At 43.8% G+C, this 26859-nt stretch overlaps 1 protein-coding gene across 1 annotated transcript in view; it reads left to right on the top strand.

Moving 5' to 3' along the window:
- Positions 1–26859, top strand: part of ZDHHC20 (zinc finger DHHC-type containing 20) — an 81584-nt gene that overhangs the window by 15585 nt on the left and 39140 nt on the right. The window contains exon 2 of the mRNA XM_019524264.1: positions 21988–22014. Within this exon, the coding sequence (XP_019379809.1) occupies positions 21988–22014 (27 nt within the window). The remainder of the gene's footprint in view (positions 1–21987; positions 22015–26859) is intronic.

The raw sequence follows: 26859 nt of genomic DNA, 5'->3' as shown, positions 1-26859 counted from the left end.
AGCCTCCCCCCCCCCGACCCCTGCCGGTAGCTCCGTCACAGTGCCACTGCCACCACCCACCCTGAGTGCAGCCCTGGCCCAACCCCCCCGCCGGGATGAGCCCAGTGCCGCCCTCAGAGCCAGCCCACAGCAGCAGCCCACCTTTGCTCCACGCACAGATCTGAGGATCACATGCGCCGTGCACCCCCCCCCACTTCCCCCACACCCCTCCAGTGCCTCCCTTGGGCGTGCATGCAGTGATGGGAGCCGCCCCACTCCCCGCACCCCTCAGACAAGCTGCTCACAGCTCCATCCCATGCCTCACCCTGGCTGGGCAGTGCCTGCCCCAGCTGTAGCCCCGCTTCCTGATCTGCCCCTCACCATGCTTCCCTTCCCCACAACAGACTTACCAGCTTGATGCTGCTCTTGAAACTGCCGGGATTTCATAGATTTCTTAGACATTAGGGCTGGAAGGGACCTCGGAAGATCGTTGAGTCCAGTCCCCTGCCCCAGGGGCAGGAAGTCAGCTGGGGTCAAAGGATCCCTGCAAGATAAGCTTCCAAGCGTTTCTTGAATGAGTCTAGAGTAGGTGCCTGCACCACTTCTGGAGGGAGTCTGTTCCAGGTCTTGGGGGCTCAGACAGTAAAGAAAATTTTCCTTATGTCCAGCCTAAAACAGTCTTGGAGGTGTTTATGACCATTGGTCCTGGTTTTTCCTTGGGGCGCTCTGGTGAACAGATGTTCCCCCAGATCCTGATGTACACCCCATATGTACTTATAGGCAGCCACCAGGTCCCCCCTGAGTCTGTGCTTTTCCAGGCTGAAGAGTCCCATGGCTCTCAGCCTCTCTTCATAAGGCCTGTTCTCCTGCCCTCTGATCATGCGCGTGGCTCTCCCCTGGACTCTCTCTCAAGCTTCTCGACATCCTTCTTGAATTGTGAAGCCCAGAATTGGATGCAGTACTCCAGCTGTGGCCTCACTAAGGCCAAGTACAGCAGGAGGATGACATCCTGAGATTTACTTCAGAAGCATCTATGGATGCAAGCCAGAGTTTTGTTTACTTTACCAGCTGCGACTTCGCATTGGTGGCTCATGTTCATACAGGATGCATATTGGCAATTAGATTGGTATTGGCCAATATGGCTCGTTAATAATCCACTATCAGTATTGGCCCCAAAAATATTTATTGGTGCAGCCCTACTTCTTGCATATCTACCAGGCATAATGTCTCTAAACACTAAGAATGCCCTAACCTGCCACAGGTAAAGCAGGTGGATGAAGGCACTGCGGATGTCATGCTGCTGTGAGGAAAAAAGTATTTTTGGTAAAATACACTAGAGTTTGTCCCCATTCCCTCTTCCATTTCTTGGGGTGTCCACATGTTTTGGTTTCTTGTTTCCATATTTCTTTCTCATACCTCTGACAGATTGGGAGCTGCTCTCAAATGGATGAATAATATATGTTGACCTGGTTATGGAAATGTTAACTCTGAATGTAATAGGGTCGGTCTGCCAGGGAAAAACAGTTAAAGGGAAGAATGACTCATGATAAGCCACTTCTCACCAAATGTGTGAGAGTGGTTAAGATAATGCCAGGATGGGAAAAACCCAGAAACACAGAGATCAGTGGAACTTAAAAAAGAAACTTGCTCTCTCTTCAGAGAAAAGTGGAAGGCAGTATCTGATTTCTGTGTCTTAGTCTGGTTCCTGGAAATAAGTAGGAGGATGGTGTCCAGAAAACATTAGGTATGAGTACATTCTATCAGGGGATGGTAGGGAGAATATACGTGTAGACTCTGTTTTAAATCCTTCCTTTACTGGTCTCTTCATACTCTAAAAACAAACAATACTTTGATTTAGCACTGTTAGGTGTGCAAACATGATTCACAAATTAAACCAGAGATTGCAAATAGGAATCCATAGTGTTAAAACCATTCTGACCTGTTGTGGTCTATCTGAACATGCCCAGAGAGATTACAAACGTGCGCTTTCCAGTGCCTCAGAGGCTTTTGAGGTGCCACAAAACGCACGTACTGCATATGAAAAGGTTCTCTGTGCTGCATATTTGCAGCGTGGAGCCAAAATTAGATACCAGGAAATCCCAGTATCTTAAAAAAGCAAGACAGCTCATGTAGCTGCACCCAAAACCAGAGCCTGTCTAGCCAGCGCCTGCTGCAGCCCCGGGACCCCCAGGTAAGGCTGACCAGGCCAGCTCAGGCATTAGCCTCAGCCTCTCCTATCCCACTCAGGCAATTTGCTGCATGCCAGAGTTGTGCTACTGCTACTTGCCCCTTGGGAAACGCTCATTCCCGCTCATCTGAATGTGCCCTCTGAGTCCTTTGCAACAGAAAAACTGCTCTGTTATTTTTCTGTAGTCAAAAATGGTGTAAAAACTAAGAGCTGGCACTTTCTGAGAGGTGCCTTCAATCTGTCAAGCCTGCCTTGAATCTATAAAGGTTGGGAAACACTGTCCTTCACTATATTTGGTATCTTTTGCACACTAGGAGGATACACTTCATACTTATTTAAGTAATTATATATTTTCATGCACTCTCAGATTTTGTTTTTTACTTTTATAATAGAAAATAACCATTTTTCTTGAAGTTAATTTGAACTCATGATTTGTGTGAAGCTCTATTTTGATAGCAATTGGAATTTACCAAAAAAAGCATAAAAACAACATCTTGAAACAGTTGAATATAGTCCACTTGCTTTCAATGCAAAACCATTTTGATAAGAAAAATTATATATGTGTAAACTTATTTTCATAACTGATTACAAAAAAAAAACCCAACGAGCTATCATCTGTTGTTAGTGAATTGACCTGATTGAGGCAAAAATCATGGTATTCAGGATTTTAGAACTGGTATATCTTCTTTCTCTCATCTAGTTTCTTCCATAGGTAGGAAGAGAAAACAAACTTACTCTGATCTTCAGTTCCCAATAGGTTTCTGAATTTTGAGTAAGTTAATCATAGAACTGAACTAGATGAATGAAGTAGAAAAATATTAGTTCAGTATTTTCTCTGCATCCAAAAAAGTTTTAACATTTTAGCAAACTGGTTCCTGGTTATTAGCTGGTGACTTAGATCAATTCAGTAGTTTTATTCTCTTTGAAAATGTTCTCGATGTTAGGTACTGCAACCCTAGGCTTAGCTTGTGATGGGGAGAGTTGCTGAGTTCCACCCTGAGATAAATAAGATTGGAGAGGGTTCACTCAGCGATCAGAAGGAACAGGGTACAGCTGGGCCTGTAACAACAAGAAACCTTTCATAGCATGTATTAGTAGTGCATTTAATCCCATAGTATCAGGGCACAATTAAATCTGGATCACATACAAAATAATTGCATCCCTACAGTAGGAGCATATCCCTCATGTCCTTGGCAGACAGCATCCTTGGCTCAAACTACATGGATGAGTACAAACTACAGTTTACTGCTTTGCATGTAAACTGAACTGCAGAGTGAAAATGATTAGAATTAGATTGCGACTCGGATATGCTTCATTTTACAGCTGACTTCAGTCTAAAGCAACTAAACTTAGCATGTTTCTCCCATGGTAATTTACTACCCAAGGAGGAGATCAGCAAGCACAATGGAAGTGCTTTTGTGGGTGAAAGCAAAGAATGTCTGGCTCTGCAGTGGTGTGTAGGGCAGTGTTTCCCAATCAGTGCGCCACGGAATTTTGCCATGACAATGAGCTACGATGAGTTACAATAGGCATGAGGATGGGCAATGCCTTAACAGGTGCGCCGTGGAAAATTTTTATAACTGTAAGTGTGCCTTGGGCTGGAAAAGACTGGGAAACACTGGTTTAGGGGATAGAGAAGACTTTAGAAATCAGAAACCAGCAAGTCTGCCTAATTATGTTAATCTTAAATAGTTGCTTTTGGATTATTCTTTATTTTGTGTCAGCCAGTTTTATATGGATCACCAACATTAATATTTAGCCCTGGCAAACATCCTTCTGTCTGAAGCATGTTTGTGTTGGAAGCTTAGGTTGGTTGTGGGCTAATACAAAGCAAGGCCTAGCAAGGCTGCTAGCTGGAATCTCAGCTGGTTTGGTTGGAGTCAAAAGACATTGCTATGACCCGTGTAAAATGAGTTGGTGACTGAATGTGCTCCATTTCCTGCAAGATAAGCATTTGCAGTGTCCCACAATTTTAACCACACTATTAATATTGCAGTTTACATTACTTGATAACATAGTTCGGTCACTGTCTGTGGTATCTTTAGATGTGTTGCCTGCAAAATAGATCTAAGATGCATTGGTTGCAGGCTTTTTCAGGAAATTGGTATTGTTATCTTCTCTATAAAGGTTCAGCTCCTAAAACATATCTGCTTGATGCCTTTTGCTTATGCTTCATTTTTAAGGAGAAAATCTTGCTGTATCTTTTTACTTTAATTATCTAAGCCTATAGTTCTCATGCTGAAGATAACAAAGTTAAGTCCTAGAACACAAATAAGTTTCAGACTGGCAGTGCTATGACTGTGTAGGGAGCCAGGGCACTTATGTGCTTGCTTTGCTTGTGGTGGATCTCTTGTGGCCTGGGCCAGGCCTGAGGCAGAGCCTTTTTCTCCAAGAAAACTCTGCTCTTGTGAGGTACCATGCCCAAATACGTTGTTTGAGGGTTTGCCCTAGTTTTAATATACTTCTGCTTATCCCCTGCACCTTAAGTTCCCCTAGTATTTTAGTGTTCCCCTAGCAGGAACATATTAAAACCTTAAGGGACTGTGGGACTCGGGTCCATCTCCACTGGCCTCAGTAGAACTTCTCTTGAACTCTGCAAGCTCTTACATAAGGACTACAGGACCTAGGATCTACTGGTTTCCTTGCAAGAGGAATTTTAAATGTCCTGATGTTACAGTATGTTGAAGGTCCAAAAGGCGCTTTGCCAGGGCTTAGTGCAGTGGGGGCCAGCTTTTGTGGCATGCCTGCCAAAAATTAGTCCCACATGCTCCCCAAATGCTGCTCCAGTCCCCTCCACCTGCATGAACTGCTGCTCTGCCTTCTGCTACCTGACTTGTGTGCTTCTGTGCTGCTTGTCCCCTCCCTGATCTGCTGTCTGCCACACAGACTGCCCGTGCCATGTGTGGAACCTTTGCCGCAGGTTAGCCACCCTTGGCCTAGTGCATGTAAACACAGTTTACCTCTAGGGTAAATCAAATGGTAAAGAGAGGGGATGCTATGGCCCTTTTTTAGTCACCAAACTTGACATACTTGTAGAATACAGCTGCCAAACCTTTCAGTGTCACTGTCTTCTGCCCTACTTCTAGCTCTAAAACCCTTCTGCAGTGCCCCAGACTTGAGTGTTTTTTCTGTGGTGAGAAGAAGCTTTCTATTGTTGCTGACCTGGCTTCACCCCTGAGCTTTCAGATGTTCTGATTTGGGCACAAAAAAATCAGTGGCTTGCCTGTGCTACAGCACCTAGTGTTGTTTTATACTGATTGAACTCTGCCCCCAATAACAACAGTGCAGCAGCTTGTGCAAAACTTCCCTATAAGTAGCTGAGTCCTAAATTAAATCATAGCATTGCCTGTGAGGGGGTTTGGGGTATATCCAAAGTGTAACTGTCCAGAAGAATGCATCTAATGTGCAGTGGTGTCTCTAAGATCAGATCATGAGAGGGGATGCAGTTTAGTGTAATAGCTGGAATAACGGTCTTCCTTTCATAGTCCAGTACTTCTCCTCCATGGGTGTCTTCCTAGGTAGGCTTTACCATACTTGGACACAGCAGCAGAGAAATCTCTTTTTAGGTGTCAGACTCAAAGTACTTTGGTAACTAAAATATTCCCTTCTCTTTCCCCTCCCATCTTTCTTATGGCTTTGTCTTCATTAAGAAGAAAGCTGTTGCATCACAGGCTAGCTACCATGATAAACATGTTACACATGCAAAATGCAGTTTTTGTGTGCGACTGGAACTGAAGATTTAGCTCTATCTGCTAGTATCTGGAAAGACTGCAAATTGCCTTGTGCTCACTGAAGTGGTTGACATTTTAGCTATTGCATGGTATGAAAACAACTCGCCTTGGTATGGAAGCAACCTGTGTCATGAGAAGCTATCCACACCCTGTCCTGAGAAATGACAGAAAGATCTGGATTCAGTTAATTTAGATCCTGGGATCATGCATTTTGGGTTGATACACAAGTATGTTTGTGTTATTGTGCCAGCAATCGCTGCTTCAAATAAAGAAGCAATCCTTTCTAATTTCCCTTAAGCGCAATCTGCAATAAGAAGGCTGGTTTGTTCTAGTGCTGTGATTTTAGGGAGTACTGGATAAACAAAAAGACAGTAATTTCATTTGTTTTCTCACAAGAAATCTTTATTATTGCAATGTTACCAGCATACTAACAAACCAGGACAATACAGCTGTACACTATTTCAGCATCATCAGACGCTTCTTATTCTGTAGTTGTATAAAGCGTCAGCAATACAGTACTGTACAAGACTTGAATATTATACTTTTGTATCTGTTGCAACATTTCTTAAAAGTAGAACCCTCACTTCACAGAGAATAGAAAGCGAGAGTGATTACTTATTGCTAAATATTTATCTATGTCTAAAAATTGTATTTTGAAACAGTGATGGATGTGCCCTTTACCATGTCACCACTCGGTTGGGTGTTGAGCAAAGTTCCCACTCATTGGAGGCTATTTGATGCTTTATGGGCTTGAAAAACTACATTCCCCATATGGAGGACTTCCTTGCAGCACCAGCCATATGCTGTGGGGTTGCGTTTTTAGGACTCCCACCCTCAGCAGGCCTCCCTTTGCTTCATGGCTGTGGGAGACCCAGTTACAGGAGCCCATGGGCCACATGCTGGCCCCTCACAGGCCACCAGTTGGACAACCCTGTTATGCAGCAGGTGTTATGCAGCTCAGAAAATGAAAAGGGAAGGATGCAATATGTGCCCTTTTTATGATGCCATCAAAGGATCAGTGTGCTTTTTTTAGTATTGTATTTGTTTTGTTGCTTTACACATTGCAGGTATGTCAAGTTTAAACCTTGATTTTGCTGGAGGACTTAGTGATTGTGTTAACAGAGTTGGGGGCTCTGTGTGTGTGCGCGCGCGCGCACGCCCATGTGTGTGAACTCTTGTCCCTTACTTGAAAGGACTAGGCTACTCTATTAAAGATTCTACAAAGGTACCTTTTCTCTCAAGTATTTCTCAAATGTTAGAGTTAACACACAATCCTGAAGTTATGAATAGTTCAAGTAAAGATCCATTTTCCTTTCTCAATAATCGGACTTTACATTTTTGTATCCAAATTCCACCAGTTCTTCAGTCATCTGCACTCGCATAGAAGAACTAGAGTAGATGTAAACTTCTAACGTTTTAAAAATGTTGGTTTTCCCTAACTTCTTAAAACAATTCTTTTAAGAATGTTATGGATTTTTGGGGGTAGGGAATTAAGCGTCTCTTTTGTAAGTTTACTTTTTAACTTTTGAAACTTTTGAATTCAATTTTAAATAGATGATAAAACCTGAAGAGCAAAACTTTTCTTCAGCAGCCCTTAATTGCATGAAGCATAGATATATTTTGCCTGATCTGCCTTGTTTGTTCAACATTGAGTGTGTATGTGATGGCTTAAATGTGTTATCTCTTTGCTTCTTTAATTTGTGAAACATTAATAATTGGATGTGGTGCAAAGTGGGAATCTGAGACTAGCCCCAGTTCTCTGTCTGTAAATCTGGGTGAAGGGGGAGATTCTTTTCTTTTTAATGCTTTTTACTCCACTCAGCATATCACTGTTTTCCTATTTTCTAATACTCTTGAGATCCATTTAAGTAAGTCTATGAAATCTTCATTTTTCCCTAACATTTCATCATTTTGTGTGAAAAACTATAGCTTCCTAAATACATTTTCAGAGTCTTCAGTTCAGTTGTCAGTGTTGGATTTCTTGAAAACTGTTCATAATCTCTCTTGAAGTTCCAAGATATTCTTCATATTTTTTGCAACATTTAAGGTAAGATAATCCAGTTTTCCCTCTTCAGTCTTTCTGATGAAGTCTTTCTGGAAATATCAAATAACCTTGTTACCTAATTAAGCTAATTGTATACAAGAGGGGAAAAAGGAGACAGCAGCAGATGCACCCAGAACTGTAGTCACTCTATCAGACTACCCTGTTCTAGTATCTTCTGAATTTTTTAAAGTAGAAATATATTGTAGCCCTGCCTGCTTCCACAGAATGGTTTATTAGAAGTGGGAAGTTTGTCCAAAGAAAACACTTCAGCAGGAATGACTCCTTACTTCTTACAACAATATAACTTTTGACTTCCCTTTTCTTTCAGACCTTGGCTAAAAATTGAGACCAGTCACCCTATCCTCTGCAGTGTTTTAAATGTTTGTCCTTCCCTTTCTGACAGAAGACCAAATTGCTCATCTTGCACCCTAATTATATTCCACTGCGACTACTGTAATCTTCTTTTCTGGTGTCATCAGCAGCCTTGTGTTAATAACTGGATCATCTTGCTTCCTGGACACAGTGCAACTCCCTATCCCCTACCCTTAATCCGTCCAGTACGTGACTGCAAAATCTTCTTTCACTGATGGCTTCGGTCACATTGCTTTCCACTCCCCTTTGAGTCATTCTGCTTGTTCCTTATTATACTATGCCTCAAAATCAACCTTCTCCTTGCCTTCAGGGTCCCTGTCATTCAGATTTCTCCTTAAAATAATTTTGTACCATAATTATAGAATGAATGCAACAACCTTCTGAATCATGACCTATAGACTCCTGAAAAGCTTGAGTTTATGCATTCCTATCTCTGCTTACACTTCCTGGAATATATGTGGTCTTATCTTGGCTCTTTGGTACAGGAAACTATCTTTTGTATCTTTGTGGAACATCCAGCAAAGAGATAGGTACTAAAAAACCTAAGCCTTTTAAATTTTATTTCCACTTTTTCCATTAATTAAAAAAAATGAAATAGTTTTCCCATGAAAATGTCTCATTCCAAAAGCTAAATGTACATATACTTTAGTAAAGCTGCTTGATTTTTTTAGAATAATTGAAACAAAGTTATTTTTAAAAAGAGTTTGAAGAACATCTTTTAGGTTTCTGTGGTAGATTTAAAACTTGAGAGCAGCTGATGATTAACTGATGGTTTTCTTACAGTGAGTGAAGAAAGTGTACTTTATGCTGTAATTCTTCTTGACAAAGCACCCAAACAATAATTTTTTTTTTAGAGCCCAGAAGATTTTTGAAGCTTTGGTGAATTGGTGTGGTCATCTTATAAATGTGAGAACACAATACCCTTTCTGAGCTACACTACCTAAGGCTTATTTATTATACTTAAATATGGCATGTGTCTAAAATTTAAAATTAAAGTATCTTTTCCATTAGAAAATTGCTCCATATATTTAACACAGAATTCTGTTGCAAACTGTAATCTAGAAGAGAGCTAAAGTTTGTTTTTTTGGAGGAAATACAGTTTTTTCTTTTATATTACCCAGTTTGAATAATCATATTTAAACTAATACAAAATGACCCTGAATTTAAGACAACCCTGCTCCAGTAATTAGATTCTGTACATGGAAGATGCATACATTTGTGTAATTTTCCATGTGTAGAATCTGATCACTGGAGGGTCATCTTAAAGTCATCCCCACCACTGCTCCAGGAAGCTCCGTCCCTGTTACAACCTGGGGCACAGAGCACAGTCTAAACCCAGCCCCTTAGCAGCACAGTAGAGCCAGCACAGGGTGGGGAGATGGAGACGGAGGGAAGGGAGGTGAGGGAGGGACAAGAGCTGAGGCTGCAGGGGGAGATGCGGGGCAGAGGTGGCAGGGGTTGGAGCTGGAGCTGGAGCCACAGCAGCTCTCTGCTTTCCCACCATCTCATATTCATTTCCAAGACGAGACTTTTTTGCTCATGTTAAATCGAGGAAAGATCTGTGTCTTGGATTCGAGTAAATATGGTATTACTATTTGAAATCACTGCTGAAACTTGAAATGTCAGATTGGTAAGTACACAATATATAGTACTTCTCATGCCAGCTTTGTTGGAAGGAGAAAATGCCTATTAGAACAAAGTGGTTTTGAAGCAATTACTTGGTTCATAATTTAAACATTTTTAACGAATAGGTGTGTGGAAAGAATGCAGTTGGAAAGTGGCCAAATATAAAGGTAAAGTTATCACTTAATTTTGGGGGAGGATGGACTATCAGAGTGCATTAGGACTAATCTTTATGCCAGGGGTATATGCTTTATGCTAATCTTTCAGGAACTGGCCAGTATTTACTCTTCATGTGCACTTCCAGTTTGCTGACAGCCATTCTTTAGCAATGTCTGATTTCCATGAATAATAAACCAACGGCAGGAAGTCCCCACTAGTTGCACACATTTCTTTATTGTGCCAGTTCAATCGGTGACATTTATATCTGCATCTCTAAGTATTTTAGGTTTTGCATTCTGATGCTAAGTATCCTAGACAGGTGGAGGCAAAGATGATTTCAGCTGGCAAATATCCCACCCCCAAGCCTGGTCAAATTCTGTCTGTGAGACTGGGTTTCTATTGTGTTCCATCTTGCTTTTCACTTCCCTGGGTCTCAGCAGGTTACAGGTCTGCCTCCTTTCTGGGCCTCTCTGGCACTCTCTGGGAACAAGTTCTTTGCCCCCCTTCATAGCAACGGGACAATGCAGCCAGCTGCCTAGGACCCTCACGCACAGTGCTGAATTACTGAATAGCTTAAGCACTATGCTAGAGCTGTAGCCTTGTAGACACTGTTTCCAATTTCTCCTAAAGGCCACATAGTAACAAGGAACAAATAGACACAGGTTAAATATAATAACAGATTCTACCTGTATTTCCCTGCCTCAGTTTCTTTACCACCTTTTGAACAGGTTCTGATCCAGGTCATCTTGGGACTCCAGGATCCTTCTTCTGTTCATGGAGTCTTTTTGCTCCAAATTAAGCATTCTAGGATCTGGGTTGATCTATTAGCTAGATGGAGCCACTTATCCTGATATGAAAATATTCCTTTCTGATCCTTTTTCACCTGCAGCTCCCTGTCCTGCTCTGTAAGCCCCTTAGCCTCCGAGCCAACTGACACTTTGTTCTGTTGCTGAGGATCTTCCTCTCTTTGCTTTCCACCTTCCCTGGAGCAAAATTGGAGAAACTAGTTCTAGCTTCAGCCACCTCCTTCTATGAAGTTTACTGCTGAATAAACAACTGTTATGGCATAACTACATCATCCAAAATTTGTAAGTTGTACATGGACAGATCCCCAAATCACAGCCAGATTTATGATCCTCTTGTTTGTTTCTTTGCAGAGATGCTATGATGATTGGTATTACATGAGTACTTGAAAGTTCAGTGCGTCTGATTGTCAGAAACTCCATTCTTCCATCTTTTCTGCAACTAATAGGAGTAGACTGGGACAGTTTTATTAAAGCTTGGCATAGATATGTTGCATCTAGCTGCAGTTAAAGTAAATCATTCTCCATTTGATGTTGGCATTGCTGACCAACAATCACTTCTGCTTGAATGTCAAATGTTTGCACCAATCTAAAACCACAGTAATCATCATCATCTTCGGTATAAAAAAATCAGAAAAGCTCCTGTCCAGAAAATTACATGTAGTCTCCTTAATAGGAGACCCCAGTCTGTTCATTGGCTTGGGCCTTATTTTCTAGGTCATTAGAAGTTCCACAGTATCAATATACTAGGTCTCTTAAGAAGGGGTACTGTCTTTATGTTCTGCAGTTAGATTATAAGGGAGTTTCACCAGTCCTGCATATGAAGAAAACTCATTTCATGTGAGACTTACAGTTTGTTCGGGGGGAAAGCCTTATTTTTGTAAGAGATGGGGGAAGTGTACAGTTGGAAATGAGTCATTTTTAACTATTACATAATTCAACAACATAATTCTTTTACCCATCCCTTTCTTAGATTGTCAAGTCTTCCACTGAGTGTAGATAACTGCACTGTGTTAAAAACACAAAGTAACTCTGGTAATAGTAATATAACTTTTAAAATTGAATACATCAAAATGATAAAGTTGTTTGGGTTTTGGGTGGGGTTTTTTTTTTGCTTTTTTTTTTAAAAACAACAACCTTGGTTCTTCTAACCTCTGAAATCTTTGTAAACAATAGAAAGTGCAGAATCCCTCAAGAGAATGAAAATCAAACTTATAGTCTGATGAAAAGCCTATATATTAGATGTATTTAGAATTTGGAAAAGTCACTGGAAGTACGCGTGGCCAGGATTTATATTCCTCTCTATTGGATGTGGCCAAATAACTTCACTAATATTTCAGGCTAGATACAAATGTTGCACATAATCTGCACTAGGTGATAGGACTTTGAACCAAGCCTGTAACCTTTCAGAAGTTTGGAGTGTTGCCCCAGGATTCCTTTTACCAGAGACCCCCCCAAAGATTGATACAGCCCCTCATCCGATTTGGTATCAAGTGAACTTTGTGAGTAATCCCTAGGCTTCTTACAAGATAATTATCCTTGCAATATGACCTGGCAAGCGCTTCCTTAGATGTTACAGCAGCAACCTTTGGTGGAACCAGCCTCAGATCCTCTGCTGGGTGTGCGGGATGTTAATTTCTGGATTCCTTGTTACTCAAAGCAAGAATTCCAAGGCTGCTTTCTGTCTCCCCAGGGCAGCAACACAAACACACACTGTCCCTTTGTCCGCTACTTTTGTACTTTTGTCCACTACTTCTCATCTCAAACTGTCCAATCCTCAAGTTTCTTACCTCATCTTTTTAGATGAGATACTCCAATCCTATTCCATTTTTGGTTTCCTTTCCTTTTAGGGAAACTACTGTTCCTAGTAAGCCCACTGTACTAATCACAGCACTCATGCTTCCTGGTGTCTTATTAGGCACTCTGTACAGTTTAATTGCTTAGTTCCAGGAAGGCCTAAAGTTATGCTAAGAGCTTGAACATAATTCAGTTTGCCCATTACACAGAGCACATAGTTCAGACTAAAAATGGCAGAACTTGGTCTAAGATAGTCCTGGATCAACGTGCACTCAAACTTACTCAAATTAGGTTAGTCCAGAGTATCAAATTTCCATACCAGTTCCCCTATTGAATCAAGTTAGTTTGCTGTCCTCTTTGCTGGCATCTTAAGGTCCTTTGTGGGCCCCTGCTAACCGCTCCATGCAGGGAGGTGTGCTGGAACTTGGCCCACGCTCAGCTGCTCTGTTTGAGTGTCAGCTGGCCCTATCCCAGGCTCTCGCAGAGTAGAGTCAGCACAGTGCTTGATGATGGTGGGGATGGGGTGCTTGCCTGTTCCCTGAAGCCCACTCATGCTCCCTGGGTCTGTGCTCACTTGTTGGGGAATGGGGGTCCCTGGTGGGGGGTGTGGAGGCCCACCTAGGGACCCCCATACTCTCCATAAGCAGGGCAGGGTCGGGGAGAAGACTGTGCTGCTGCTTTCACTGCTTGTCTGCTGATGACAGATGCCTGTAGCTGACAGAGGACTAGCAGGGGGAGGGAGGCATGTGCCTGGCAGCCAGTGAGGGGTGCTCTGTGCTCAACAATGCGGGAGCTGCTGGCCTCAGGCAGTGCTGGCAGCCTACATGGCAACCCTGCCCCTGCCCAGGGTAAACGTGTTCTGTTCGCTGCTGAACTAACCTAAACTACTTAGAGAAACCCACCTGTTAGTTTGAATCTGCCTCAGACTTTTGAATGTCTGTATGTAGTCTGAGAACTCATAAGTACTCTCTTTTTGGGTTAGCAGAATCAGGACTCTTGATACCTTCCCATCTTATTTTATCTGGAGTTGAAGGGTGAATGCATTTTCTTTACTAGGATCTCAAGGTAGGCCATTAGGCCAAGTATGATTAAGATATTTTATGTTTTATATGGTAATCTATGTACTTAATCATTAACATCGGTACTGGTTGTAAAAATACAACCCTAAATTGGGAAAAGGTAGAATTTTTTTTGTAAAAGCACTGGTAATTCTTTGATTAGACACAGTGAGGAATGAGATGCATCTGTATACATCCTTTTTGAGTTTTTAAATATATTGTTTCCAGATACCGCCCTCAGTGAGCCCAGGTGCTTTATAGGCATAAAGGGGTATGCATTTATGAAACTCATGTCACAAAAACATTTCTTCTCTCTTTACTGTCATTTTTATTACTTTTGTTGCCTGTCTTTGTGGCAAATTTAGCTCAGGTTGTCCCTAGCACACATTCTACCCACATGAAAAAATCTTTATTTAGTGGTATTTCACTCTTTTGGGCCAGCCAACTTGGACTGAAAACTTGAATGAACACACTACTCTCAGCCACAAATACAGCTGCTCTATAGTGTGGACCCAAGCTATCCCATCTAGTGCCTCTTGTTCTGCCAGTCTTCTGGTGCCTCTCCCCATATTCCTCTCTGTTTCTGATAGGAACAGACAAAGTTTCTCACATTTAATTGGGAAACTATTAATACAGTAAGCTGAGCTGCTCTAGCCCTAAGAAATATAGGGTATGCCTGCAGATCTCTTTAACACCAAATGTGAGTGAGTACAGTTCCAGTTAGATCCATAGTTTGCATGTTAATTCACTAGTGTGGCTGTTGTCCCTTGTGGTAGCCCTGCATTATACTCGTGCCCTTGTTTACTGGTTTTTAAAAGGAAAACAGACCTTTTCAGGACAGAGAGTGTGGATCTACACATGCCATTAATGTGCCTGAATTTTCTGTGCAGAAAATTCAGGAACATTAAACTGTGTCCCCCCCCCGCCCAATTGTGGACCTGTCAGGAGCAAATTTGCTTCTGACAGGAGCAGTTCAGTTTAGGTCTGCTCCTGCCATGCTTTGCCCCACTGCAACAGCCAGGGAGAGCTCCAAGCTCCTCCCGGGTGCCAACCCTATTCTGTCAAGGGACAGAGGTGCTGGTCTCTGTGGGGTGGAGGAGAGCTGCCCTGGCTTCCAGGCAGCTTCGTCCCAGCCACATGGAGATTGGGATGGGTCCCAGTCAGCATCCCACCAAGCCAAGACAGCTCTCCCCACCCCTTGTGTCCCCCTGCTACTTAGGCTAACCAGGAGCAATTTGCTCCTGGTCAGCATCTACATTTGCACTTCAGCCCATTAGTTTAATGTGCCGATTTCTAGTACCTGTATCTACAGGTACTAGAAAACAGTGCATTAGACTAATCTGCTATGTAGTAATTGCTGCACATATGTAGATGCTGACACTTTACTACACATTAATATAATACATAGGTAAGTGTCTCATGTAGACGGACCAAGACTCTGCCTCCTGTAATGTGTCGATAACAGCTAGCAGCAGGGGCTTCCAGGCAGCAGATCACAGCTCTGCCTCGACTCCAGACCATGTTGTCTTTGCTGCAAAATCCTGTCCCCAGCCCCGGAGAAGCACCCTGCCCAGCCACATGCCCTACCAGCTCTCCTTAGGCCAGTCTCCATGGAAACCCTGGTCCTGTTGCCCCACCCCTCCATGGAAACTGGCTGCAGTGACACAGGCCCCCCCCCCTCGCCCAGCTGGAAGCCCCAGCAGGGGCTTCTGCCCTGGGACCATGTGGCTCCTCGACTGCACCAGCGTGGGAAACTCAGGGAAGGGCAGGGGAAGACTGCAGGCAGGGAAGAAGCCCAGGGAAAAGCGGCCCCTCCCCTGCCCCATGGCCAGTGCTCCCTGCTGCAGCCACTCGCAGCCTGCGCAAGGCTGTCCTGAGCAGTCACAGGCAGCCCCATGTGAGCTGCGAGTGGCTGCAGCATGGGGCTCAGGCCACAGGGCAGAGCTGCTTTTCCCATGCTCAGCACCAACTTGTAACCCGCTGCCAGCCTGGGCCCCGCATCAGCTCCGGGCTTGCCCATTGGGGCTGCGCATGGCGGCAGCTGCAGCCCTCCCCCACTTGCTGTTTTGGACAGTGTTTGCTGCTGCTGCCTGCCTGGAGCTCATGCGCTGGGCAGCCCAGAGGCGGTGGTGGCAAACACTGCCTGGTGTGGCAGGCAGGGGGGACCGCAGCTGCTGCCACTGTCAGCAGTCCTGATGGGTGAGCCCGAAGCTAGAGCGGGGCCCAGGCTGGCTGTGGGGGTGGGTTCCTGCGCTCAGCACCAGCTTGTAAAAGTGGCCCCTCCCCTGCCCCATGGCCAGCGCCCAGTGCTGCAGCTGCTCGCAGCTCACATGGGGCTGTTGTGCCTGCTCAGGACAGCTTTGCACGGACTGTGAGCAGCTGCAGCAGGGAGTGCCAGCCACAGGGCAGGGGAGGGGCAGCTTTCCCCTGGACTCCGTACCATCTCCTTCCCTGCCGGTGAGCAAGGGGTCAGGGCTGCACACTGCCCCCTGCCTGTACTGTGGGGCTGGGGGGCATTGGGAGTAAGCGGGTGCACGGGGCCCACACCAGTGTTCCGGGGTCAACACCAGCAGGGCCCAGAGCAAGGCAGCAGGAGTACAGGGTCCCAGGTGGTAGGGGCTGTATGGAGTCAGGCCAGCTCCCCCTCTCCCTGCTGGTGCAGCCCAGCTCCACAGACCCCTGCCAGCCTGCACCCCGCTCTGGGCCCCACCGGTGCTGGCCCTGGGACATTGTTCCTAAGATGGTGACCAGGGGATGGGGCACTTGTCAAGGGGCAGAACTACCCACGTGGCCCTTGACAGCTTGCCAAAACTGAGTAAGCGGCCCTCTGCCCAAAATAACTACCCATCCCTGCTGTAGCTGGATGCAACTCATGCTGGAATGTGACCCTTCCTGGGCTCTCATCTTGTCTTCACAGGGTGCAGCTGAGCAGCTGTAGTGCCATGAGCAGCAGTGTTAGAGGCACATGCCCCTGAAACTGCAAATTTGGTACAGCTTTCTTCAAAAATCAAAGGACTAGCATAAGATTGATGTCACAGCCCCACAGATCACCTCTAAATGACTATTAAAATTAAAGTGAATAATCTGTGATCTCAATTCCTGTCTGCACATTTTAGTAATGATTTAATTACCAAATCATTAACTTGATAATTGGTAATACAATTTTTACTTGAATCCAAAATCAGGATTTTTTTTCCCTATTTAAGGTGAGGGAAGCCCCTCAGCTTGGATTTGAGTATGAAGTAGCCTGGGGTTAGAGCCAAAGCTGCTGCTGCCTTCTCCCCCCCACCTCCCATCCCTGGTAACATCTGATACAATGGCAGCAGCTCAGAGTGAATTAGTCAGCAGGGTGTGGGGGGCAGAGGGGACTGCATGGCCTCGCTCCTGCCCTCTATGCCTGGCACAAGGGGTAGGCAGCAGGGGCGAAAAAGTGATTGGAGGAACAAGCACCTATAGATGTTATTGTGGGGAACTAATTTATCTGTTCAATGCCCATGTTAATGCATATCCACTGGAGAAAAAAAAGTCTTGGATACATAGAACACTTGTGTGAGGTTCATGAAGTTTTGTGGGGGTCGGTTCTGCAGACTACTTTAAAAGCATTGCTTAGTCTGCTATATTTCCCTGGGGCGTCCCCTCTTTCCTCATTGGGAATAATACTTGTACTGATTGTGTTTCCTTCTTGGTTCCTATTGGTACAAATACTGGGTTTTGAACTAGAAATGACTTCACCATAGAACTCCCTGACTTGTTCATGTTGTAAGGGAATGTCTTCTGGGCAGTGTGCTTTTCATTCGCTTTACATTATTTGTTCTAGTCAAACGCATTAACGGTTGCTTTAACCATAATACAAATTGTGACTGTGTTTAGTAACAAAACAAGTCATAATGGCTCATACTGTGCAACTGTAATCTCACTTTTACCATGTTTAGAATATAATGCAGCTTATAAGGTCAGTCCCTGGGTGTGCTGCATTTATGAAGCTCTCTGTGAGCTAATAAATGGAGCAGTACAGGTGGCAAGGCATTCCCACAAATTGGCTGTTTTGTGAAGCCCAAAAAAATGCCTTGGTATGTGGGTTTGTTGGGGGGTGGCTTTTTTTCTTTTCCACTTTTTGAAATCAAGGTTCAACCGAAGTGAGAGAGGCTTCCCATCAACACTTACTAAAGCCATCGTTGAATGCCTTTTGAGTTTGCTTGAAACCTACCCAAAAGTTGTGACAGGAGTTCAAACAGTGATCTTTCCAATTTGACTTCACAGAAATAAGTGAAATACTTTCTGTAAGGAAAAGCAGGCACCCTACAGAATAGTAGACAGGTGTTGTGGGAGCTGCGTCTTGTCCTGGTAGTGTTAGCAACATGTGAGTGAGCAAACTGTTCAAGGCCACACTTCCACGTTTAATGTTACAATGTTACAACACCACTGTTATGAACATTTTTTGCAGTGTATTATAAAAACCTGTCTGTCATTGCAGTGGATCTTGGGCAGAAGTGTTATAAACTCAGCAACTTGTTAAAGTAAATCTGTTCCAACTTGGCAAGTTGTACACTTCTGCCTGGGCTTCCTTTCAGCTGGCAATACATGTATTCAGCTCTTGCCCCTGCTAGCATTGCATCAGAGATCCATCAATATCTTGTTGGTCTCTGGCCAGCTGAGAGCACATCAGCTCTGTCTTCATGAAGTCATTCTTAAAAAAGCAGCTTGGTAGTAGTGCCTGTGGATGAATGCAGCAGTAGATGATTTCTGGTTAGGAAATGGGCAGACAGAAAGAAAAGGTCACAGAGTTGTGGGTTTTAAAGGACTGGGAAGATATTTGATGACTGGCTCTTTATAACTGGCATTGTGCAAGTCCTTTATGCACAATTTTGTAGCTGCTGAGGGAAATGTCGTCCAGGTCTCTTATATCCCAGTGGTGCCACTGCCAGCCCACTTCGTTATGATTGCTGATCATCATCACATGAGTAAGTGTTTTCACATGTGGGTGAGTGAAGGGTTGACAGGAATTCCCAAGCTGTTCTTCAGGTTAAGTAGTGAGATGTGCTTCATGTAAACTCTAGAGCTGATTGTTTAATCCAGAAGAGTAAGGGCAGCAGTCTAGTTAAGGAACGCACTTACATGTGCACATTAGTGCTTGTCATGGGTGGGGAGGAGGAACTAACAAGAATGTAAAAGTTTACTCTTAAGGTGCCTTGGGGAGACTGCACTGTTTTGAAGTCTGGCTTCCTTGGGGCCTGTCAGTGGTGCTTTGAAGAATACATACCACTAACACATATACTCAAATCCAAGATGAGGTTTTCTTTTTCAGTCAGCATCCGGGGGGGCCTTGTCTTGGATTCAGGTACCAGCCTGGGACAGACAACAGCTCAGCTATGGTTTCAGCTCTGGGCTCAGGCCAAAGCTTGGAGCCATCTCCTGCCTGCCCCAATCTGGGATGGCTCATCTGGCAGGGGAGGGGGCTCACAGCTGGGAGAGCACAGGGGAGACCATGGGGTATTGGTGGTGTAAGAGAACAGGACATACCCCTGTGTGTGGTTTGCGGGGAGTATGGCAGAGACTATACAGCCTGTGCCCCCTCCCCCTTACCTTCTGCTCAGGTCCCTCTAGCCCTGACTAGGCCTGGCCGAAAACTGCCACTGCTTTTCCCTGGCTGGGCTGGGCTCCAAAGCAGAGCTACAACAATAGGTAAGTTTGTAAAAGAAGAGGGGCAAGGGGAATGGGTATGGCCCCTTACCCCCATTGCTGCTGCTTTCCCTGCCACAGCAGCGGTGAGGGACAAATTTAAAATGGCCTTTCACTAATATTATTGTATACATGGAAAATTATAACACAGTTATAATTTTTCATGTATAGCATGTAATTTTTATTGGGGGAGGTCATCTTAAATTCAGAGTTGTCCTGGATTTTCATAAATATGGTGTATCACACAAGGTCTTGTTCTTCCTACATCTTTATTTTTATTTGCGTTTTTTCTGAATTCGTTGCTTGTCAGTGAGTTAGATGGACCCTACTGTGAGGATGATTCTGCAGTTCAGTTACTGCACTGAGTAAAGATGCGTTACGTTCTTGTTTCAGTTCTCCTAACTGCGTTTCTGAGAGAGACCTGGCAAACTACTTCTGTGTGCCTCAGAACAGAGAGGTTTCCTGGCCTTGCAGGGCTTTTGGAGGTACTGGGGTACTGCTGTGGTAGTCACTGGTGGGGGACATGTGTTTGGATGTCTCCTTTTGAAGTAGTGCAGTTTCTGAATGTCAGCTTCTGAGACAGCTCAGTTTGGGTATTCAAAAAATACAAGCCCAAAGTCACAAGTCACTTATGAAAAATTTGATTTTTTTTCTTCTGATTAATTAGATCATTGTTCTCCTACCTATGCAGGGTTTTTTTTCCCCTGTCCTGCATAAAAGAGGGATTTGTGAGTGTAAGGAACAGTGTGGGCAAAAACAGAAAAAATGGTGCAAGAGAGAGAGAGAGATTCAAGGCATTACATTTGTGTCGGGGAGTGGGGGAGACTTTCTCCTGGTACAAAGAACTAATGTACCATTCAAGGAAGGAAGGAAACAGTCGTTTTATACCTTGCTGTGGGTGGTTCTTGGTACGTAATAACTGGCATTAAGTCCTTTGAATGAGTGTTTTTCTTTTATTTTCTTCTTTGGCTTCATGTTGAGAGGAGAGAACTAGAGTTTGCAGCACAATGCAGGTGACTGCAGTGTAGTGTAGAAGGACTGAAGTTCACTTTAGTTAGCTCAGGTACCATTAACAGTTCATACACAGCAGCAAAGAGCTCAGCACAGGCTAATTTATCCTGCTACTTGGGTGGGTTTGCAGCCCACGCTAAGCTCCATGGCATCACAAGTACCTTAGCCTTGATACCTGCACTATCTAGTAGAAGCTGTATTAAATATCTGTACACTACACTGCAGTCTTTTCTGCAACTGCAGTGTCACTATAACTTTAGTCAGAGTTGCACAGTGCTGTCAGCTAAATTATAGAAACCCAATGTGATCTTTAAGTCTCTGGAAACTTGCAAGGTTTCTGTATCATTCTGTATGTATTTCATAAAACCTTTGCAAGATTGCAGTGTGAATTGGAATATAATTACTTCTGTGTCCATATCTTTTTTTTAACAAAGAGCTGTTAAAACATTGAAGACTTACTGTAGGAAACTGAGAATTTAATGTAAAATGTGCTTTGAAGAAGTTTGGCCTTCTGAATACAAAGGCATAAAGGAGGGGGAAAAGGAAATTTGCACTGTAGACCAACCAAAGAATATGTTTTGAACTCTTCTGCTCTCAGCAAGAATGGAATGTAAATACTGTACATTTGCTTCCTTTTGTGGTAATTTGACAGGATCTTGATTGCAGCTGTCTGAGCACAAATCTCTGCTCCTGTATGTTTGCTCTTGCAGACAGTGCCTTACACTGGTGATTTAACAATACTTTCCATGCAGTGGTCTAAGTAGGGATGGACAAGTAGGGCACCAGCTCCAGGTGCCAACTTAGGAGGGGCATCAGGATTGCCCCTCACCCTCTGGCAGCCGAAGTAGCCCTACATCTTTGTACTTGCAGTAGATTTAGCTAGGTAGGGTTAGAAAGAAATAGATCTTGGAGATGCACAGGAGTAAGAACTGGTGAAACTTATTATCACTTCAATACCTGGGGCAGGGAAGAAGAGATGAAAATAGCCTGCAGACTATTCAGTTGAGTGATGGGGAGGAAGATGATGTGATACCCAAGGTGACAGAGTTCCAAGATCTGAAGAAATAGATTGAATGCAACTAATATGGATATCTGCATGGGAACTTCTGTAAAGAACTTCATTATTATTTTTCACTCCCTCTCTACCTCCTGGTTTGGAGGCAGTGATTCAGTTGTGCTTTTCTAGAATTGATGTCAGTGGTAAATAAAGAAGCTGAGTGAATGCATACATCTTAACATTGTTCAGAGTATAGTAGGTACATATCAGAAGTATAATGTTTAATTAGATCACAGTTAGCTTATGCATTGTGAATTTGGTTAAACCATGGAATCTGGGACTCATGAGTTCTGTCTTAGACTCTGCTACTGACTTCTTAGATGTTAGGAGAAACAAGTGTTCTTATGTGGTACACAGGTGCATAACTTTTTATAAAAAATATTTCAGTGTGCGCGTTTTTCGCATAGCTCACTTCTAATAAAGCTTTTTGTTGGGGGAAAGAGATACGGATTTACTTACTATTTCTCTCTCTCTTTTTCCCCATAGTTACTATTACTTCAGCTGGAGAAAAAGGTAAGAAATATACTGTTCATTTTCAGATTATAAAAGTTGTAAGTAGGGAGGTCCCCTTTTTCCCTTTATACAACCATTCAAGTATATCTGACGCGTTGAAATTTAGTTCTGTTTACCATGGCAATTTTGTTTTTGCATAAACTCTCCAGAATGAGCAGGTGGGCAAATAAAAGTGAATTGTTGTGGGTAGAAATTATTGAGTTTTCAGTGCCATATGCTTGGGCCTGTCTTTGGAAAAAAAATGAATCTAGTATTCATAATGTATCAGATGTGTCTGTACTCCAGTGGGCAGTATTGCATAAAAAACCAACTTAGTATAATTCAGCAAGTTTGATCAGGTGCAACAAGCAACATTGCCCCAGTAGTCAGATAGGGGATTATTCAGCTCAATTGTTTAAAATTTTAGTTTTGCTCCCATAACTTCTAGCTCATTGGCAGTTCCTGCTTGGGAATACATGATGATGAGCAGTCACTTTGCAGGTAATGGTGACCCATAAAGGTACTTTTCTGGGGCTTGTAGCTTGATGGGTGGTGGGTGGGTTTAGGTAAGTGCCCTTTTCTCTACATAAAGCTTTGAAAAATTTTCTCTGAAAAATTATTAGGCCAGGTCATGGCCCTGAGTCACCAAGCTCTGGAAGTAGAAGCAGTATAACCATGTTGTGCAGCACTGTGCCTGGGCTACTTAGTTCCGGTTCCCAGGGGAGTTAATGAGCCTATACTGATGTGTATGACCTGTTTCCAGTTCTGCTGCTAGCTTGCTGTACCACTGTTGGAAGACCTTGGCTTCTTATGTATCCCCCAGAAGATGTAGCTTCTAGGGGAGAGCATATAGCTTGTTGTTTGGTGGGGAGCACGAGAGAAACTCTAGCATCTAGTGGGACCTTCATGGAATGCAGTGCCCGAAGGAGTGATCTGGCTTTCTTTTCTAAATCTCCAAGCTGTGAGCTCCCTTGAGGTGGAAACTATCTCTTACTATATGTTTATACAGCATATGGGGTCCTCCAAGAGCTCCTGTACTAGTAATTTTTGTGTAGAAAAATACTTTACTCTCCAAACCTTTCAGAATAGACCAGTCATGAATTCCAGCAGATTTCCTTGGTTGATGGAATCATCAGCGGGGATCCTATTTTTTTTCTGCTTTTAAAAATCACAAATTCTCTGATGTTAAAAAAACAAAAAACAAAACTACCACAACCAACAAATTCTATGAGTTAAAAAAACCAAAATCCACATTTTTCCATGATTAAAAATTAAATGCTACTATATATGTAGGTATCAGTTGAACACAATGTTTATAGATATATTTACAGTAAAGGTGCACCGATACATTAGTCTGATATCAGATTGGTACCAATATGAAGAAAATTGTCTACACTGGATATCAGCCCTATGGGGTCGATAATTTGGCCAGTAAATGCCTGTGCTGTGCGCAGCTGCAGCGCAGCACGGAACAGAGCCGGGAGCATGAAGAGCTTCCTCCAGCTGGTAAGTTGGAAGGGGCGTGAGAAGGCAGATCAACACCCCCTGCCCCTCTGGTGAGTGGGGGGACAGGGGCAGGCTCTGCACAGCGGACACAGGATAGAGGTGCAGCTCGTGGGGTGGGGGCAGCTCCTGATGCTGCTTGCACTCTGGGGCACTGGGGAGGCATGTGCCCCAGATCAGTGTGGGGTGGAGCCAGAGCTGGTGCTGTGCCAGGGCTTCTCTTGCCAAGGGCTGGGCTCAGAGCAGGCTCTGGTGGTGCTGGAAAGAGGCTGCAGCCACCCCAAATTTTGCTGCAGCTCAGCTCCAAGCCCCATGCCATCACCCAGTGCAGCCTCAGCTTTTCCTGGCACTTGGGTGGAAGTGGGGCATTCAGCCAGGGCTGTGGTGGCGCGGGGCTGGGAGCAGAGCTGCAACAAAATTTGGGGTGGCTGCAGCCTCCATCCAGCACTGCTGAAGCCTGCTCCAAGCCCAGCCCCCAGTAACCAAAGCCCCATGCAGCTCCAGCTCCAGCTCCACCCTGCAGCTGGAGCCCGTTCCGTGATGTGCAGATCCAGGGGCGTAACCCCCCCTGGCCTGCCACCCTGGGGTGCAAGCAGCAGCAGAATCCACCCCCCATCCCACGAGCCGCAACACTCTGTCCCGCACCCCTCTGCATCCCACGGGCAGTGCCTGCCCCCTTCCTCACTGCAGGAGGGGTGAGGCATTGATCTACCCCAGCTCACGCTCATTCCCTCTCCCTTCCCATTCCACCACACCGGACCCTGGAGGCAGCTGTATCAGGTATTGGATCAGATCTGTATCAGCTGATATGCCTCCTTAAATATCGGCTATCAGTACTTATTCCTCTGTGCCTAGCTATTGGCAATGTACAGCCAATAGGAGGGTGGGGATAGTAGGGATTTTTACGGTCATATTTTTCCTTCCTGATTCAAAGCACTTCACAAGTAATTCACATATACATTATTTTCCACCACTTGGAGCTGCATCTGAAATGTAGAGCAGCAGCAGTTAAGGAGTGAAATAAAATGTAGGTTGTGTCCTTTTGTGTGTCTTTTTCTGGAAAAAATAAGAGCCATATTCTCTTCACATATACAAAGTAGATCAAGAGAATTATTTTTGGGCTTATTTTAAAAACCGCTTGCATGGGAAAGTGAATTCCATGGAGTTTATCTAACTCAGAAACAATGAAAAACAGTGTAAACCCATACATTTTATAAAAACTGCCAAAGCAGATCTGATTTGTGTAGTGATGCTCACTTTAAGATCTTAATACAAAATCAGATGCCTCTTTGAACTTTGTAGCCCTTGTTTACTTTTTGTCGTCTTGCCTCAGTAGAATTGAGTCCTCTAGTAGCTCTCCTTTATGTAAGATTGTAATGGATATAAACAAAATTTGTATGTCTTGAAAGGTATATTTTTTGTTTCATATTTCAAATGCAGGTTCAAACATGTTACAATTGTACTTAGTTATGATTTTCTGTTTTAATTTAGTAGTGATTTCTTGATATTAATTCCCTTCCTTCTCATTTTTAAGATTTATTTCTCTTAGAATGTAGAAATTAAGTTAGCCCTAATAGTCTCTCCTAAAGAAGTGATAAATATTTTAAATGATAATGTTAATGTTCCTATAAATACTGGAACTGCTCTGTACTAAATATAATTAAACTGTGTTTCTTTCTTTTATTTTGAGGGGGGGTTGTTTTTCTTACATATTTGGAACTGATGTACCACCATAAAAACCTTTAGGCTATAAACTTGCAGGGAGAGAGTTCTAATGACACCCACAAGATCAAATACACAGTGGTGTTTTCACAGTCTAAGGGAGCATCTTGGCATGTAGAGAAGGCTGAGGGGGGATCTTGTGGCCTGTTACAAACTGGTCAGGGGGGATCAGAAGGCATTGGGGGAGTCACTGTTCCCCTGAGCACAGCCAGGAGTGACCAGGAACAACGGTCACAAACTAGCAGAGGGTAGATTTAGGTTAGACATCAGGAGGCGCTATTTCATGGTCAGGGCAGCTAGGGTCTGGAACCAACTTCCAAGGGAGGTGGTGCAGGCTCCTACCCTGGGGGTTTTTAAGAAGAGGTTAGATGAACACCTTGCTGGGGTCGTTTAACCCCAGTACTCTTTCCTGCCATGGCAGGGTGTCGGACTAGATGATCTTCTCAGGTCCCTTCCGACCCTAGAAACTATGAAACTATTTCATCTAGCTGCCCTTTAAATAGATCTGAAGATTATCACAAGAATTTAAGAAAACTGTTTATTCGTTAAATGGAAAGTGTGCTTCTGTTCCCCAGCATGTCCATTTTCCTGAAAAATTAGTCTTGGATAAATGTTAAGTATTACACTTTGTCCTTGATACAGTAGGAGCTCTCATGAATTTTTCCCTAGGGTCCTCTTCTTTTAACCCTTAATCAGCGTAACCCCTAATGGATCCTTTGGAAGACTGTGCAAGACCCTCTCTTCCTTTAAAGCACTGTGCCTTTGCAGTACTCTCAGTATCTGCTAAACTATCAAATGAAATCTAAACAGGGGCCCTTTATACATTCCTCTTCCAAATGCTGTCTTGCTTTCCCTAAACTGCTTAGTTTTTCAGTAGTTTTTTTTTTTACTTTTATGGAGAGCAGGAACTTAAGCATCGAAGATAGAAAAATAAGACCACCAGTCAGTTTAATTAGCTGCCAAGTATGCTAATTTATTTTCTGTTAAACTTACAGGGTTTTTTTTACACTTCAAAACAGTCAAACTTTATAGTAACGATTAGTGAATTGCCTGTCAAGAATGATGGATGAATGGCGACTTTCTTGGTGGTGTTGTGCATCTAATTGTCTTATCACCGTGGCATTTTCTTGGGACTTATTTGCACAACTTTCTTCATTACGTCATGTGTTTAATTGTCTTCTCACAGTGGCCCCTTGCGATCAACACTCGTGATCGCGTTGTGTATCTAACTGTTTCCTCACAGTAGCCTCCTCTTGGGATTCATTTGCACAGCTCTCTTGATGTCTCCTCAAGTCCTATTGCCTTCTTCATGTAGCTTGCTCCTCGGGGCTTAGTCCGTCCATCTGTGTGTCTCTCTGTCCGTAATGCTCTTTAAAGGCGCCGGGAAGGGCAGAGGGAGGGGCCAGCTGAGGAGAAGCAGGAGCCAATCTCCTGGCCACTGTGAGGCTACTTTCTTGATGCTGTTGTGCATCTAATTGTCTTCTCACATTAGCCAGGAATGCAGCTCCTGCTTTTCCTCAGCTGGTCCCTCCCTGTTGGTCTCCCAGCACCCTTAAAGAGCATTACAGACGGACTGGTTAAGCCCATATATATATATATGGCCCCCTCCCTCTCTGGGCCCGCTCTCCCCTTTCTTTCTGC

This window comes from Gavialis gangeticus, unplaced genomic scaffold, assembly GCF_001723915.1.
Source record: "Gavialis gangeticus isolate Ggan-Ray unplaced genomic scaffold, GavGan_comp1, whole genome shotgun sequence".
NCBI classification, from domain to species: domain Eukaryota; kingdom Metazoa; phylum Chordata; order Crocodylia; family Gavialidae; genus Gavialis; species Gavialis gangeticus.
The sequence above is the reverse complement of the archived record's forward strand: the minus strand, read 5'-3'. Positions and strand labels throughout refer to the sequence as shown.